Source organism: Toxotes jaculatrix, chromosome 5 (genome assembly GCF_017976425.1).
Source record: "Toxotes jaculatrix isolate fToxJac2 chromosome 5, fToxJac2.pri, whole genome shotgun sequence".
Taxonomy (NCBI): domain Eukaryota; kingdom Metazoa; phylum Chordata; class Actinopteri; family Toxotidae; genus Toxotes; species Toxotes jaculatrix.
The window spans coordinates 1707452-1723652 of NC_054398.1; the positions used below are offsets into that span (position 1 = coordinate 1707452).

The 16201-nt window shown below is 43.6% G+C and overlaps 1 protein-coding gene across 1 annotated transcript in view; it reads left to right on the forward strand.

Moving 5' to 3' along the window:
- The first annotated feature begins 373 nt into the window (after positions 1-373).
- Positions 374-16201, forward strand: part of smpd3 (sphingomyelin phosphodiesterase 3) — a 28137-nt gene continuing 12309 nt past the window's right edge. The window contains exons 1-4 of the mRNA XM_041039170.1: positions 374-706; positions 2138-2383; positions 2528-3482; positions 15318-15393. Of these exons, the coding sequence (XP_040895104.1) occupies positions 405-706; positions 2138-2383; positions 2528-3482; positions 15318-15393 (1579 nt within the window). The 5' untranslated portion in view covers positions 374-404. The remainder of the gene's footprint in view (positions 707-2137; positions 2384-2527; positions 3483-15317; positions 15394-16201) is intronic.

Here is a 16201-nt window from a genome sequence, read left to right on the forward strand (position 1 = left end):
TATCGATCTGCTCACTTTCTCCAGGTCTTGAGGAAATGCTGATGTTTAATGGCAGCCCCCTCCCGATGTCGTTGGAGTCCTCGCAATCATAGATCCGTCATCAAAGGAAAAGCTTTCATCATGGCAACCCCCTACCTCCAGTCTACGCTTCTTGACCCCTCCTGTAGAGGGTGTAATTGCTGAGGGAGGGGCACTGAGACTTAGACAAGCTTTCCTGTGAAGATAAACATCACCCAAACCATGTAGTGTGGCTTTCTCCAGGAAGTGGAAGGGTCTGCAATTGAGTCTGTTTATCTCTGGAACAAATCTGAGCTTGTTTAAAAAGTTTATGTGGGTGTGGACGGAGTGTGTGAGGTGAGGGGAAAGCGAAAGAGAGGAAGAAAGAGAGAGAAAGAAGGAAAGAGATGGTCCTCCAAACCACCCCTTACTCTAGTGCCTGTCTGCACTTCCTCGATGGCTTATCATGGAGCTTGGTGTTCCCCTGCTACTGGCTCCTGGACCGGCTCCTGGCCTCGTGCGTGGCCACCTCGCTGGAGAAGCGACAACGCTCCCAGGACCCCTGCTCCTTCCTCACCCTGTGCGTCCTGATCTCTGCACCGCTTTACCTGCTCCTCCTCCTCACCTCCCTGCCTTTTGCCCTTCTGGGCTTCATCATCTGGGCTCCGCTGCAGGCCGTCCGCCAGCCCTACTTGTACACCTACCGCAGGTCAGTGTTGCCCTTGGTGAAAGAGGCACAGATGTACAGAACAAATAAGACAGCTGGTAACATCTGCATTGAGACTGTGTTGTTCACAGAAATGTTCAAGACTGTGTACATAAAATATAAGGATAGACGTCAGTTGTGACTGACTGATTGGATAAACACATCAGTCATTTGGCCATCGTTTGTTTGCATTTGATTTTCAAACTGGCTTTTCTGGAAACAGCCTGTTTCATTGTCAGGTTTCTCCAAAACTATGCATCGAGATGGGTTTCTGAACCAATTTGAGATGAGAAATAGACCATGCAGTTGCAGAGTCATGCTTCATTTGATATCAAGAGAACCAGTAGTTCACATGGTTTCAAGATTTCAAGAAGCAGAAAATGGAGTCATTATCTGCTGCAAATAGTTTGTGCATTGGTCTGGTTTCCAGCTGCCTGGCTCGATCAGTTCTCAGCGGGTGTTTGGTTATCCAAACAACAACCCAAGTGGCTACCCACCATCACCACAAACTCTGAAATGCTGTATTTAGCTTTGTTTGCTGTGGAAGAGCAACACTCTGTTCCAACAACTCAGCATTTTCCATAGTAAAACACAGTGTAAGATGTGATAGATGTTCCCTTTATAATCTGTTTTTAATTCCAGTAATTATACTGCTGTCCCAACATTAATGTGGTAATGGTTTGTTGAATCATTTGGGTACCACCTTATATAGAAAAATAAAATCAAAGAGCAGGAAGCCTTATGGAGTGAGCCAGTAGTAGGAAAAAGCAGAGGGAGGGTCAGATTTGGAAGAAAAGTCAGATTTGGGAAGAAAAACATAATGATATGAAAATAAAATTAAGAGTCTATATAAGACATGAAAGTAAAGTGGGGAAAAAATGACTTCAACCATCAGTATTGTAGGATAATCTCCCACGTTACCACTCAGTGTATATATGCATAAAGTTTCTCAAAACTTATTAGTGAACCTTTTAAACCATACCAAGTTTTATTTTGTTTTATTATTGTGGTTTTCTTTTTTTATATCCTTCATTAAAATCTTTCACAAAATATCTTGTGTAGGTCAAAACGTTTTTGAGTGACATCTGTGAGTCTGTCAGTAAAGTAGGGATGAGAATCTTTGAACATTTACTGCCACCAGTTACACGCGATACTCAAAGCATGGCGCTGTCGCTTATAAAGTTCATCATTTCCGTACTGATCATGTTCGAGGTTTGTTTAATCAGAGTTCTGCTTGTCATTAACATTAACGCCACAGTTGCAGCGGTGCTCTCTGCTGTCTGGCGCTCATTTCCCAGCATGCTGCTGAAGATCCTCAGATAGCTAGCTAAACCGGACAGCCGCCAGACAACAACTTCATCATGCTGCAGCGTCTGCCGTGGTGCCATAGTCTGTTTGACTTAATACGGCCTTTTTCTCTTACTCCTTGCACAGACCAGACAAACACCAGGCTGAGCAGGGCCAGGCTGGGGGCATAGGTGTTGGTGAATGGAGGCCACAGGGCAGAAGCTTCTGTTTCGGCAGTGCCAACGTATGCCTGCTGCCAGACTCCCTGGCCAGGTTCAACAACCTGTCGGACACCCACAGGAGAGCCCGCGAGGTGGGGAAGAGGATCCGCAATGGTGCCAGTCGGCCGCAAATAAAGATCTACATCGACTCACCAACCAACACTTCTATCAGGTGAGGAGAGCTTTCTCCTGGGCTCCTCCGGCTTATGTCTTAGCAGTATTAAATCCATTTATTCCTGTCATACATTCCACATACATTTTGTATGTACTAATACTTCTTCCTTTTTTCCTTCTTTCTTTCTGTTCCATTCATCAGTGCGGCATCCTTCAGCAGCCTCGCCACAGGTTTCCGTCGCACCTCCTCTCTGGATCAGCGTCCAGACCAAACACACACCACCAACGGCCCAGCTGAGCCTGAAACCGAACCCCTCACTGAGTGCCCTATTCACCCCTCAGGTGCTGCCGACTGCCCTGTTCACCCTGCTGCAGGAGACCGGGGCGCCTCTGGATGCCCCCTTCACCCAGAAGGAGCAGACACCACGGCAGACTGCCAACTCCACCCTGCAGGAACTAACAACTCAGACTGTCCCGTTCACGCGTCAGGGGACGCTCCAGACTGCCCCATGCATTCCACAGGGCCTCCGAGTGTCCCCGGCCATCCTGACTGTCCCATGCATGGTGAAGGGACCCAGCCAAAGTCCCCCACAGACTGCCCACTTCACACCTCAGGGGTTCAAATCAGCATCAGTGCCCCAGAACCGGACCCCCAGGAGGAGGAGGCTGAAACAGGGAACCATCGGCCTGGAGATCAGGCGGGAGGAGACACGAGCAGCATGACTGCCTCCAGGGAGTCCCTTGCTCGTTACCACGGAGGCGATGGCGGAGTAGGGATATCCTCCAACAATACTCTCTCTCATGTTCCTCGCACGTCAATCTTTAAGCGTCCGGGACGAAAACGCCGCCATGGAGATGAGACTCTCGACCACGAGATCTCTGCCTTTTTCCCTGCCAACTTGGATTTTCTGGCTCTGCAGGAAGTGTTTGACCACGGTTCGACAACTAGACTGCGGCGGCAATTGCATCGCTACTTTCCTTACGTGCTGAGTGATGTTGGACGGTACGGCTGGAAAGGCTGCTGCTCCAGGTTCAAATTCCTGAACAGTGGATTGATGCTGGCCAGCCGCTACCCTATTCTGGATGCACGATATGAGTGCTACCCCAATGGAAGAGGAGAGGATGCATTGGCAGCCAAGGGGGCGCTGTTTGCCAAGGTCAGAGGTTTTACTTTACTTTTACTTTACTACTCTGGCTCTGTCAGTGTCAAATCTGTCAAGGCATGGCTGTTTCCCTCTGCTTCCAGTCTTTATGTTAAGCTAAGCTAACCATCTGGGGCTGGAGCTGGACCCAGCCTCAAATGGAAATGGACAGATTAAAAATAGTATCAATATTATAATCTGACTCGCGATAACAACACAAATTAGGTTATTTTCCCAAAATGTCTAAAACTATTCATGTAATCAGGAAAGCAATGAATCAGAATCAGAATCAGAATCAGCTTTATTCGCCAAGTACGCAAACACATACAAGGAATTTTTTGCCGGCAGTTGCTGTCTCTCTAGTGGTAGAAACCAAAAATAAAAAACAAAAGTCTATATAAGATATTTCCAAATATACAAATATACAATATACAAATATACAAATAACAAATAACCCTAACCCAATGAAAATATAGTATTTTTAAGTTCAAACCAATGTAATATTTTCAATCAAATTCTACCTCCATGAAATAATGGGTGATAATCCATGTGGTTACCACTCAGATAACTACATTATACCGTTCTTTTCAGTGTAGAGAAACTAACATCCCAGGCTAATTTTTAGACATTTTTAGGGCTTCTTTCTGAAGGCTTTAACAAGACTTTCATATCTTTCTGGTCACACTGCAGATGCAATAGGGAAAAGATTTTTTTTTTTTCCTTATTTCATTTCACATTGAGCTGAATTAGAACCAAATGTCACTATTTGAAAAATTAGAACTAATTTATGATATGGGTTTATGCTCTGAATGGTGCTTGGTGCCGTTTCAGCCAAAAGCTAATCCTGTCATCTCTGATGCTGCTATCTGGAACTTTGGCAAGGTGGTAATTGAATCTGCCCATTAAGTCTATTTTTACTAAATTGACTTATTATACATTTGTGAAAGGGAGTGTGAGTGTGAAAGAGAGTGTGAAAGAGGGATGTAGAGTCACAGTTGAAATGACCTGCCAGCTGTCTGCATGAATTACCGCAGATCTTTGTAGTATGCTAAAGCATCATGTGGGAAAAGATTTCAAACATCCAAATTCTGATTCTCTCCTGCTGTAAAAAAAAAAAAAACTTTCATCAGTATCAATCTGCTCCATCTACTGTTGGCACAATGCTGCTGTGATGGAGAATCCACAGCCTGCAGACAGTACTTGGTGAACACACTTACTTCCACCCACATCCATTCACATATTACACAGCTGTCACTGTGGTGAGTGCACGCACCACAGAAATTACAGAACACTCGCAACTTTCCACAACTCACGCTGCTGTGTGGGAAAGCAGCAGATACGTGTCGTCATGGGTTTTCAAGGCCTTCAGCATTATGTTTGATATTAGCAGAATTACACACAAGAGTTGAATTGTAGGATTTTATGCAACTGAGGATTCGTTTAAATTTATTAAGATGCAGTAATTTGTGTGCAGCCATTAGGATACAACCCAGATGCCAAAAGACCGTTAGATATGGATGAGACCTGAATAATTCCATGCATTCATACATGTTGGCCTGTCCCAGATTTTCCATTCACTTGTGATTTTCACACACTTTGTGGACCTGGAGTTAGAGGATGACAGATTATGTGTTTGGAGCTACAGCTAATCATCATTTTTGTTATTGATTAATCTCTTGATGATTTGTTTTTTTTTAATGAGTTAATCATCATCCAGATGATAAAATGTCAGAAAATAGTGACAAATGCACAACTTTCTCATTCTCAAGGTTCATGTTTTCACTGTCGCTTTTTTTTTCTTCTTCCAACCAACATCCAAAACCTAAAGAGCTTCAATTCACAAGCAGTAAGATGATATTTCACAGGTTTGACAGTTTTGATTGATAAATGAGCGAAACAGTTCCCGCTCAGCTGCATGCCCAGTAGATGATTGATTTAATTTTTTTTTTTGTGGATCAGGAATCCTTAGTCTGCACCCAGGACAGCACTGTGATAGTGGGACGGTCTTTATTCTTGGAGACACTGAAAAATACACACAAAGTCATAATTTATGGATTCTTGAGCGTTGTTGCTGTGGCTCCACCTCCCAGGAGTAACTGAGAGATACCCTGTCCTGTTTTCACCTTGTGAGTCTGTGTGTAGGTGGTAGTTCTGTCTGTGTCACAACTGCACAACACACACTCGCGAAACTTTCCAGCTGTGTAGTTGAGATCAAAGTGAAGGCCAAGTTTGAAGATGGGTGTGGTCCAGCCCCTGAGTACTGAGTGCTCATGTAATGATGTAGTGATGACCGCTGAGCACTCATGCGTTAGGACGCTGTCGCTGGTGCGATCCCATCGTATGATTGTCTTCTGTAGCTCCCACTGCAGTCAGAAGCCAGAGTAAAAGCACTCAGTTATGGAGTCCATTAGGCACCTTCAGCAGTAAGACAGATCCCATGCAGATATGACATGACACGATGTGCAGTCTTAATGCATGGTGAAGGCGTTTTCACAGTGGTGCCACTGTGCCAGCGCAGGAAGCAGGATGGGTTCAGGACATGTCTACCAGCGCACTAATGTGGGCTGCATGCAGAGTGATGGGATTTCTGCAGAGGCTGACAGAGCACATTTACCTATCTGAGTTTGACTCGACAGAATCCTGCACAGACAACGTGCAATGACTCTGCGATGAAGCCAACAACGCTTGAACATGTTCTATTGTTTGTGTGTGTGTGTATAGTTGCATGTATGTATCTGATGAGTGTTGATAGTCTATGAGTTCATTAATCAGCCACGTACTGTGACTGTCGAGATGTGAGTCTGTGGCCGATCCAGTTCCTGCTGGGACGGATCCGCTTTCTGTGACCTGATGCTGACGGCAGGCGGCTATATGTGTGTGTGTGTGTGTGTGTGTGAGCATCTATTTATTTATGTCCGTACAGATACCAGATCTAATAAAGACACACTCCGACACAGCCTGCACGCTGACAGTCTCATCCTGTTAGCCCGGCTGCCTGCTGACTGTCTCTGCATCTTACAACCTGGACCCACGTTCCTCGTTCACCACCTCCGTGTATACGAGGTCACTCCGGGTCCCTCTGACAAGCTGGCTGTCAGCCAGCTGGCACGTACATGTCTCGGTGCGAGCTGCTTGTGCTCCCAGCCGACAGGGAAGGAAACCAAACAATGTTAAACAAAATTGCTCTCCCTACTGCCAGGAGCTGCTTATTCAGGCTACAGCTACACCTCAGCTGCTCCTCATACTAATCAAGGACACGGTGAGAATGACACTTTATAGATTTCTCCTAGATTCTTTGCTTTTCTGAGCTCCAGCAAAATAATATAGTGAGGCTTGTAACTATCAAGCATCGGAATTACGTTGTGCTGTATTAGCTGTTGTGTGCTTGAGGTGATAGAGCAGCACGTCTGTGGATGGTTTTTCTGTTTTTAAAGCTGCACGCCTTAATCCTGTACCTTAATCCTGAAGAAGCACAAAGATGGACACATTTGAAACTGTAGCTTCAGGCAAAATAACAACACTGGTTTGTCCAAACATCTAGAAACATCTAGAAACGCCTGCTTGTGAGGAAGAAAGTTCATTCTTGACCTTGGGAACAGCAGCTTGATAAAACAGTCAAGAGTCAAAGATCAAGAATCAGAATCCACTCGCTGGCACATATGAGAAGTGAAAGAGCCTGGAGTTCTGTATTGGACTTTGCACTAATTGGTCGGCTGAAGTTAGCTGCTTAGTCGGTAATTGGTTCATGATGTTGGTAATTCCATAAATTCAGTTCATTATCCAGCCCTGATGTCAATAAAGCATGAGGCAGACCGGGGAAATGTCTTCACGGGTCAGGGTTTTCTGAGTTTGACTTGCACTGCTGCCAAACACCCGAGCGAGCTAATCAAATGTGGCAGAGTTCAAACAGACATTTGAGATGCTGTTAACAGCCACTTTGTGTGCCATCAATATTGAAGGAGCTTTTAGAGCCGCGTGCTTTGTTTCTTACTACAGTACGCTGCGTCCTGACTGCACGTTGTTGTTCTCAGCCAGGGAAAAGTGTTCAGCATCGGTTCTTGCTGTAACCTGCCCGTCTCCCGGCCAGCTTGCAGGCTTTTGATGTGCCTGCTGTTCCTTCCTCACACCCTGTCCTCCACACGTCTCGGCAGCTTTCCAAGGCAGCGTCTTGTTGTGAAGCCTCTCTTCCCCTGCATGAACCTTTGGTCACTCTCACTCATTACCACTCTGCCTCACTTCACCACCAGCTGGGGTGCATGTCATTAGATGCAGTTCATTTGATGTACCTGATGTTCATGCTGCTTTTCTCTGTGCAGCTACCAGACGCTGTTTGTTCTTTCATATCAAACACAAACCAGGAAACTCAGTCAGAAGTCATTGTTAAAGTGGTGATCTTCAAATCCTCCCTTTTCCTATTTTACACTTTAATTCTCAACGTGATCCAAACGTCCATTCATCCATTAGCTGTATTGTTGAGGGTTGTGGAGGGGTGGGGGGGCGGGGTACACCTCGGGCAGGTCGCTAGATAGACAAATTGGCAATTTAGAGTCACCAGTTAACCGAACCAGCCTGTGTTTGGACTGTGGGAGGAAACCTCAAAGCCCAGGGTCAAAGCACATGCAAACTAGGGGGGCTTCTCTTTGTGGAGAGCCCCCTAGCAATCCATGGGTTTGAACAGTACTGACTGCTGTATCCACTGTTCCACCTCCCTGACATTAAACATGCAAACAGTACAGGCTGCGGAGAAACAGAGCTTTAGTCTAGAACCTACACAGGGTTTTATGCCTCTGGACTCAGGTGTTGCAATAACTATTTAATGACCCTTGTGAATCAAAATGGACATTTATTCATATGAAAATTCCATGGATTGCTGAAGTGAAATGTTTAAATAATGAAAAATTGATTCAGAACCAAAGAATGTAATGACTCAGGGTTTTACAAAATTGTCTCCTGATGCCGTCGTACATTTTGTGTGGGAAATTATTTTAATTAAATTATCATCGGTCTGAGCAGAACCAGTATCCCTGCAGGAACCACAGCCATACTGGGTGATTCTACACCTCAGGATTTATGTCCAGTCCCAGTGTTCAGTGCCAGTGTAGACAGTAATGCGTCGCGATGTATCAGGGTAAAAGTGAAGCGTGTGGAGGTCCGGGTGGTGGATGAGCTTTTCTCCCAGAGAACATTGTTTGCTTCGGGTCATAGACCTGATGATGATGATGATGCCAAAAACCTACATCCAGCCATCTTCTGCTGTTGTTATCAGCGGGATTTATTTCAATCATAAGCATGTCAGATGGTGTTCTTCTTAAATGAATTCAGTCTCCAGCAGATCTCACTCAAGACTCAATACACAGATTCTCATCATTTCCCCATGGATGTATTTACCTGGAGAGCAGCAGCAGGTCAGCAACATAAATCTAAACTGTCTCTTGTGGAGAAGTGATTCACGAGAGAGAGAGAGAGAGAGAGAGAGAGAGAGAGAGAGGGTGAGAGAGGCAGAGATAGAATATTAATTAAAAAATGTTTCCCTAAAGAGAGAGCCAGCTCTGGCTCCGTAATTAAAGCTTTTCAGTCTCAACATTTATCCCCTCTTATAATTATTTCAAACTACTAAGTGCATGGTAGAAGAGTTGTGTGTGTGTGTGTGTGTGTGTGTGTGTGTGTGTGTGTGTGTGTGTGTGTGTGTGTGTGTGTGTGTGTGTGTGTGTGTAAATACACAGTTCAAATGCATTACTACGGATTAGGCTTGAAAACAGGGACACACTCAAATCCTAGATTGGATAGAATGGAAATCAATGGGAGAATTCCCCAAATGTAGCCCTGGCCGTTAATGACCAAAAGGCCCTTTGTTCACCATCAAGGTCAATTCAATGTATTGACACAAATTGCTTTCCTGTTCTGCAGCACAGGGATTTCAACCTGTCTTTCAATGCAAAACCGAAAGGATTATTTTGGTGTTTTTCAGCCTGGTTTATTTCCCATAAATATGTCTGCTGCGGCTCTTTAGGTTGTTCTAACGTTGCATTTACAGCTACATCCTGTTTAACTTTCAGTCAGACTCAGAGGCCAGAGACAAATGATTTCCCTGATAAACAGTGTTTTGCGCGACAGAGCTGGCAAATGCAAAGTTAGCACCACCCATGGATGGTCATAATAGCCACGTTTATGGGAAACACACCAGGCTGCAAAATACCGGAATCGTGCTTTAATCAAACACTCAATCAAAGGCAACAGCACACATCCGTTCTAGCAGCATAGTTTATCTCAGTCAGACCATCTGCTCTTTTATATTTCTATTTACTTTGGGGAGTGGAGTTCCACTCACTTCCACTCACACAAGACTATGTGATACGCCACAGCTATAGATCTGAGGCTTTTTATTAAGTTAGAAAAATGAGGACCTGAGAAATTAATTGGACCTGACTGCTCACTGGAATTAACAGACTTCTTATTAACAAACTACTGACATGGATTTGTCTCAGACTTGAACTGGACTGACTTTAAGCTTGAGTTTAACTTGTCTGTCAACACACAACGAATCTCAGGTGACTTAAGATTTAACCCATAAATCATCTGCCTTAAATGATCTGAGACTTTACGAGGATTGATTGATTGATTGATTCTGACTGACTAACATTTTCTCTGTTGACTTGAGACTGGACTTCAGCTTGTGTCAGAATCGATCTGACCTGGCCCAAATGGCTTAAAGGTGCTATTCATACGTAAGTTTTTGCTATCGCTGCACAGCCAACGTTAGCATTACCGGCTAACACTGGTTACCAGTCTTCTAGAAACACTGCAGCATCAGTCTTCCTTCCCTTACTTGCCATGTACTGTCTCCAGCGATGGAAAGCAACATCCTTGACTGTTTACAGTGAAAAGACTTAAATATAAGACTGTCTGTGGCGTTGCTCATCTGGAAAGACCGACAAACAAAACCACAGCTCATCTGTCACCCTGCTGCTTTTTGCCGCCTGTCTGTCATCACCATAATTTGGCTGCTTGGTTTCCAAGTGAAGCAATCAGGCTCATGCGAGTAATGCGAGGTGAAACCTTGGCTCACCCCTCGTCTGTTTGTAAAGTTAAGGTAATTAGTTACAGCACCCTCCGAGGTTTGGTAATCAGACTCTTGTAGCTCAGCTTGGTTTGGTTGGCTTCCAGTGTGAAATCGCCTCTCACAGCTCATTTCAGTTCCGCTCACTTCTGTCTCGATGCAGTGGAAAGAAGCGAAGCCATGGGAAGTTTTAGCATTTGCTGTTTTTTTTTCCTTTGTTTTTGTTTTAAGAAATACAGTTAATTTCATTTCATGTTTTTGTTTTTCTACTTACGAAGGGAAAAAGACACTTTGAGCACAAACTGCTTTCCCTTATCATTACACAGAACTGTGATCAGAGTTAGCCTTATCTGAATTTCATCTTCTGCATAGACCGCGGACAAAATAAACACGATGGAAGTCCCCTCTTTCTTGTAAGCATGAGTGTGCACACACACACACACACACACACACACACACACACACACACACACACACACACACACACACACACAAACACACACACAAACATAAGAATCCCCTCAGGCATCATGTCTGTTTCAGGCTGCACACACGCCTATTGAAGCATAGATAAGTCCCTGAAATATTAATACAGAGCCTGGCAAGCAGATAGAGCGAAGAGCAGAGGGGAAGGAAGAGGGAAGGGGAAAAAGAAAGGATGAGATGATTAGATGAAATTTTAATGGCCCCTGTGGTGAGATTTACTCAAACTGAGAAATAAAAAGCAATGAAGGAATAAAACATGTAACAGAAACAAATATGGGCTTTAATATTACTTTTACGATTTTAACACAAAGTGGTTAAAGCAGGGAATATTCCCACTATACCAACATTTATGGATTTAAATACACTTGGTACATTAGTACTTAAAGGAAAAGCTAAACACTTAAATAATGAGATAGCTTAATTGCTTTTTTGCAGAGTTAGATAAGAAGGTCAATAGCACTCAACCCCCCACCCTCCCTGCTTTTACAGTTCAGCTTTTATACAGATAAAACATATGTAACATATAGATAACATGTAAAACATATAACATGTTAATTGGTAAACTTCAGGGGTGGTGGTCAGCTTTTTGGGTTTGACAGAGCCAGGCTGTTTCCAGTCTTCATGCTAAGCTAAGGCAACTTAGCCGTCACCTGATGAGGATGAGGATGAGGAAGGTGGGGTTTTTGGTTAAATGTAGTATGGTGTTCTGATTATGTGCCCGGTCAGTGTAAATACATAGGCGACAGGGTTGGTCAGGTTGTATAAGCAAACCATTGCAGTCTCACATCTTATGCAACATTATTAGAAAAGTTAATGTGCCATCGGGGCATTTAACGAAATTGGACCAGTCTTTTCTGCTCCTCCAGCCCACCCACTCTCACAAAACACTCATCCCATTAGGAGTAATTGAATTAGTGCCTCAAATCTTCAGAGGGAAATGTATGGCCTTTGCTGTAAGGTGTATTTACTGTACTTTAGTCTACAATGTGAGCTTTGTGTTTGGTATTAAAATCTGGCTAATTAGACCGATGCTTTATTGAGGCTTTTAGGATTTTTCATTAGGGGTTCTGCACAGATACCAAGCCAAAACAGCCATCCCATTATTGGCAATCTGTTCCATTTGTCTAAACGAAAGTTTACTCCTCAGTGGGGTGCTTTAACACGGTGCCTTATTCACCAGAGAGGTAAATGCCAATTTCTTTCTCCATTATAGTGGACATGAATTGATCTTAAATTATACACATTAATTTGACTAAATGAAAGCGTCACACAACAGTTGTGTTTTTAAATCCCGGCAAAAGAAGTTACTGGAAGGAACGGGGTAGCTAAGGAGCAGCAACCTTAGGACTATTTTTTTTGTTAGTTTGTTAGTTTGTTTGTTGGGGTTTTTTTTACAGCTTTGTACCTTTGTTTTTAATAATAATTCTATCATTGTATAGCAGTGAAGGGTGTAATGGTTAAGTGTTCTTTTGCTTTGTGTCTCTGATCCTCAGAGCTGTGTTCTGCTTTACTGCATTTACCCGAGAACACCTGCTGATCAACCGGACGAGTGCTGTCACGTCTTCCTCCTTGGACTTTGTCTTGATGAAGCTTTAGGTTATTATCAGTTCCTGTTCAGGGTCACAGGCTGGGTTCACACTGGACAGGTCTCCTCTCTGTCCCAGGCCTGCACATACATAGACACAACCGCTCGCACGTTAACACCACCACACCACACCCATGCAGGCACAGGGGGAGCATAAGCACGCTGCTCTCAAAAAGGCCAGCTGTTCTCTTAAATACCGAAATGAAAAAAACAAAAAGACAGAAAGGTGAAGTGCTATTTTCCTGCCGGTCAGAGGATTATTCCCTGCAAAAACCTTGCCAGACAGCGAGCTTTTAGAGCAGCAAGTGCAAACGCTTTCATTAATTGGATAAACAGCATGTTGAATTACGGCTCTGCTGCAACTGGCAATAGTCTGTAGTACATATACAAAAATGATGCAGTGCGGTTTGTTGCTCGGGTTAGATCATACATTGATTGTTGACTCCATGGCCGTCTCTAAGCTGGCCTCGTACCGGGTGTATTCTGCCTTGTTATAGATCTACTCCACCCAGACGCCTTCCCACTTCAGACTAACCACCCCACAATCACCATCTCCCTTTTCTCTGCAACCCTTTATTCCTCCTCCTCCTCCTCATCAGTCTGCATCCACCCACCAGCACTTCAGAGCTGCCAGCCTCTGCTGCCTCGCTCCGTGTCTTGCTCCTCCGTTGCTGAAGGACTTCTCAGCGCTGATCCTGAAGGTGTCTGATTAAATCTCGAGTGATGTTGAATTTATTGCAGCTTTGCTCGCACTCTGCTGCCGCGTGGAACGGAGAAATGGAGGTTGGGAAGAAGTATTGAAATATGCATCAAGTGTATGAGGACGTGCTGAAAAAATAATATCTTCAGCTCCGTGTTTAGCTCACGCTGATTGAGTCAGGACAGTGATAACACGTGTGTAGAATGAACACTCCAAACAAACAGTATGTTCATGTTTATTTTACTTAGCTCTGTTCCCAAGACTACTTTTCCTCCAAGGTGTAAACTCACTGCAACCCCGGTGTGTGTGTTGTGCGACAAGACTAAGAGTCATAAGTAGCCTTGCTAGCAGCTCTGTGAGACTGTACGTAGGCACTGTTGTGCATGTTGTGTATTTGTGTACTGAATTTCATGGCAGTCCATTCAATACTGCAGTTGCTGGGATATTTCACTAAAAGCCAAAAATATAAAGCTCATAAAGGCACTAAAGGACGAGTCCAGAGCTCAACAGCATCAGTGAGACAGAGATTCTCTGGGAACTATGACTGTCTGTGTAAAATTTCATTGCAATCCATTTTGTAGTGATCATGTGATCATTCATTTTTAAATGAAATCATCTTCCGGAGAGCCGTGGCACAAGCGTGACTAAAAAGTGAAACGAGTATAAAAAAAAAAAAAGATTGCCTAAATAAAACTGATCTCAATCAACAGGAAATCAAAAGACCGCACTGGCGACTCTGTTTGGTTCACAGGTGATCTGTGTGAAACGCAGGGCAGGAAAAAATACATTGCGCTGAGCAGGAGTCAACCTGTGCGTCTGAAACTGGGCTCAGACACTGTGTCTGGATGCTGGGTGCTGATCAGTAGACAGCAGGCTCCCAGAAATGCTCACCGCATCTGGCCTTTATTTAGCAACATCAGTCAGTTGCAGCCATATACATGCTAATGCTCCAGCTGCCGCAGCCTGCAATCAGATCTGCTGACAGTCACAGTCAGAGCAGAGCAAGAGGAGCCGACACATATTCATTTAAAACGTCTCAATACAAACTTTAAATATGCAGAAGGAACAACATGAACATCAGTGTGAGAAACTTCAGCTGGAATTGTTTTCACCATCTGCACATTAAAAATACCTGACACACATGGTTCACCCTCCTCTGTACACGTGAATGGATTATTTACATGTGCTCTGTGTTTAACTTTCTCCTTATTCTCACATCCTGATCTTACATCTCATCTTTTCTCACTTGTGGTACAGTATGCGTTATGGAACTATGCTGCCTTCAGTGGAGACGAGACAAGATATTTTCTGTCATTATTATGAAATTAGGATTTTTTTTTTCATAATTGTTAAAAAAGGTCTCATAATTACAAACGTTATATCTGGTAATAATAATTACAAGAAAATCATTATGAGAAATTGATCTCTTTATAACAGGAACCTTATCTCATAATTATGCCATAATAATTAGATCATTATTACTTAATTATTACAGTACATGTATCTTATTATTGTCAATAACAGATCTATTATGTTATCTTTATTATTATCTTAATTATAATAACATAATATTATGTAATTGTTGCAACACAGGGATCTTATAATTGTAATTATTCAGTTTTTGTTCTTGTAATTCTCAGATACATATCTAATAATCATGAGCTGATTATAATTCCAGGATCCAGGCGTCATAATTGCGTTATGGAATTATTTCTCTGTTTATTTTTTTCTTCCTGGGTGAATGCAGGGTGTTTCTGTCTGATTTCATATGGTACATACTTTTAATTCATTTTCCTTCTCCCAGGATGCCCCACTGCTGTTATGTAGCACATCTAATCTGCCCTAATGAAATTACTGCTGTAATGACTCTGTTTTCCCCACAGGGATCAATAAAGTTTCACCTTGCCTCTTATGATTGCATGCTTTACATACACAAACACACTTGTTAAGTGGACTTTGATCTTGCTGCTTTTGAACACGGCACGGTGACATGAAGTCCTGTTTGTCTCTGGTCCCCTGCAGGTTCACGTGGGCACCTCCCATCAGGAGCAAAGGGTTGTGGGATATCTCACGTGTACGCACCTCCACGCCATAGAAGGTACAGTTAAATATTCCTCATTTGTCCAAACTCTCTCTGTCGCTGTCTTTTATAAAAGACATGTACGCATGTGATTTCCATCACATGCCTTTGACTGTTCAAGGCTGTTTGGTGCTGAGAGCAGAGAACATCTTAGCTCTGAGTGTGTCTTTATGATTGTTTCTCACTAAAGCAGCCAGAGAGCCGTGTGTGTGTGTGCGTGTGTGTGTGTGTTGTGTTGTGTGTGTGTTGTGTGTGTGTGTTTGTATGTCCAGATAGCTAGATAAATGGGCGCATCAAAACCCCTGCGTGCCTCCTCCTGCTGTTCCCATGGCGACTGGCTCAAGCTGTTGAAGGCGTCACAACCCTATTTAAAGCCTCCGGTCGATGCCTCCCTCATTTTTTACCAAAGACACCCCCCCCCTCCCCCCCTCCCCTTCGCCTGCTATTCTGAGCTCCTCCTACGCTTCTCACAGGCCTAAATATAGCAGTGCCAGGGCTGTTTCTAAAAATACATCAAACACAAAACCTTTGGGGGGTTGCAATGTGGGGGTAAGACAGGGATAAGAGGGAAGAGAAAAGGGGGAGGAGCGCAGAGACCTGATTCTTTTCTGAGAGGAAAAGAATCAGTGACATGCACTGAACTGAATCCTGTGATTATTGTGTTTTGCTCTTCTCACCTGTCAGAACAGCTTCTCATGTGTGTAACAGCTTTCTTGTGTTTGCTAGTAGTAGCATCATTAGCAGTACTGGCAGCAGCCATCTTGTCAGAATGTAGTAAATACATAAAGTAAGTCAAAGGGGAAGTTATTCCGTAAATGTTATCATA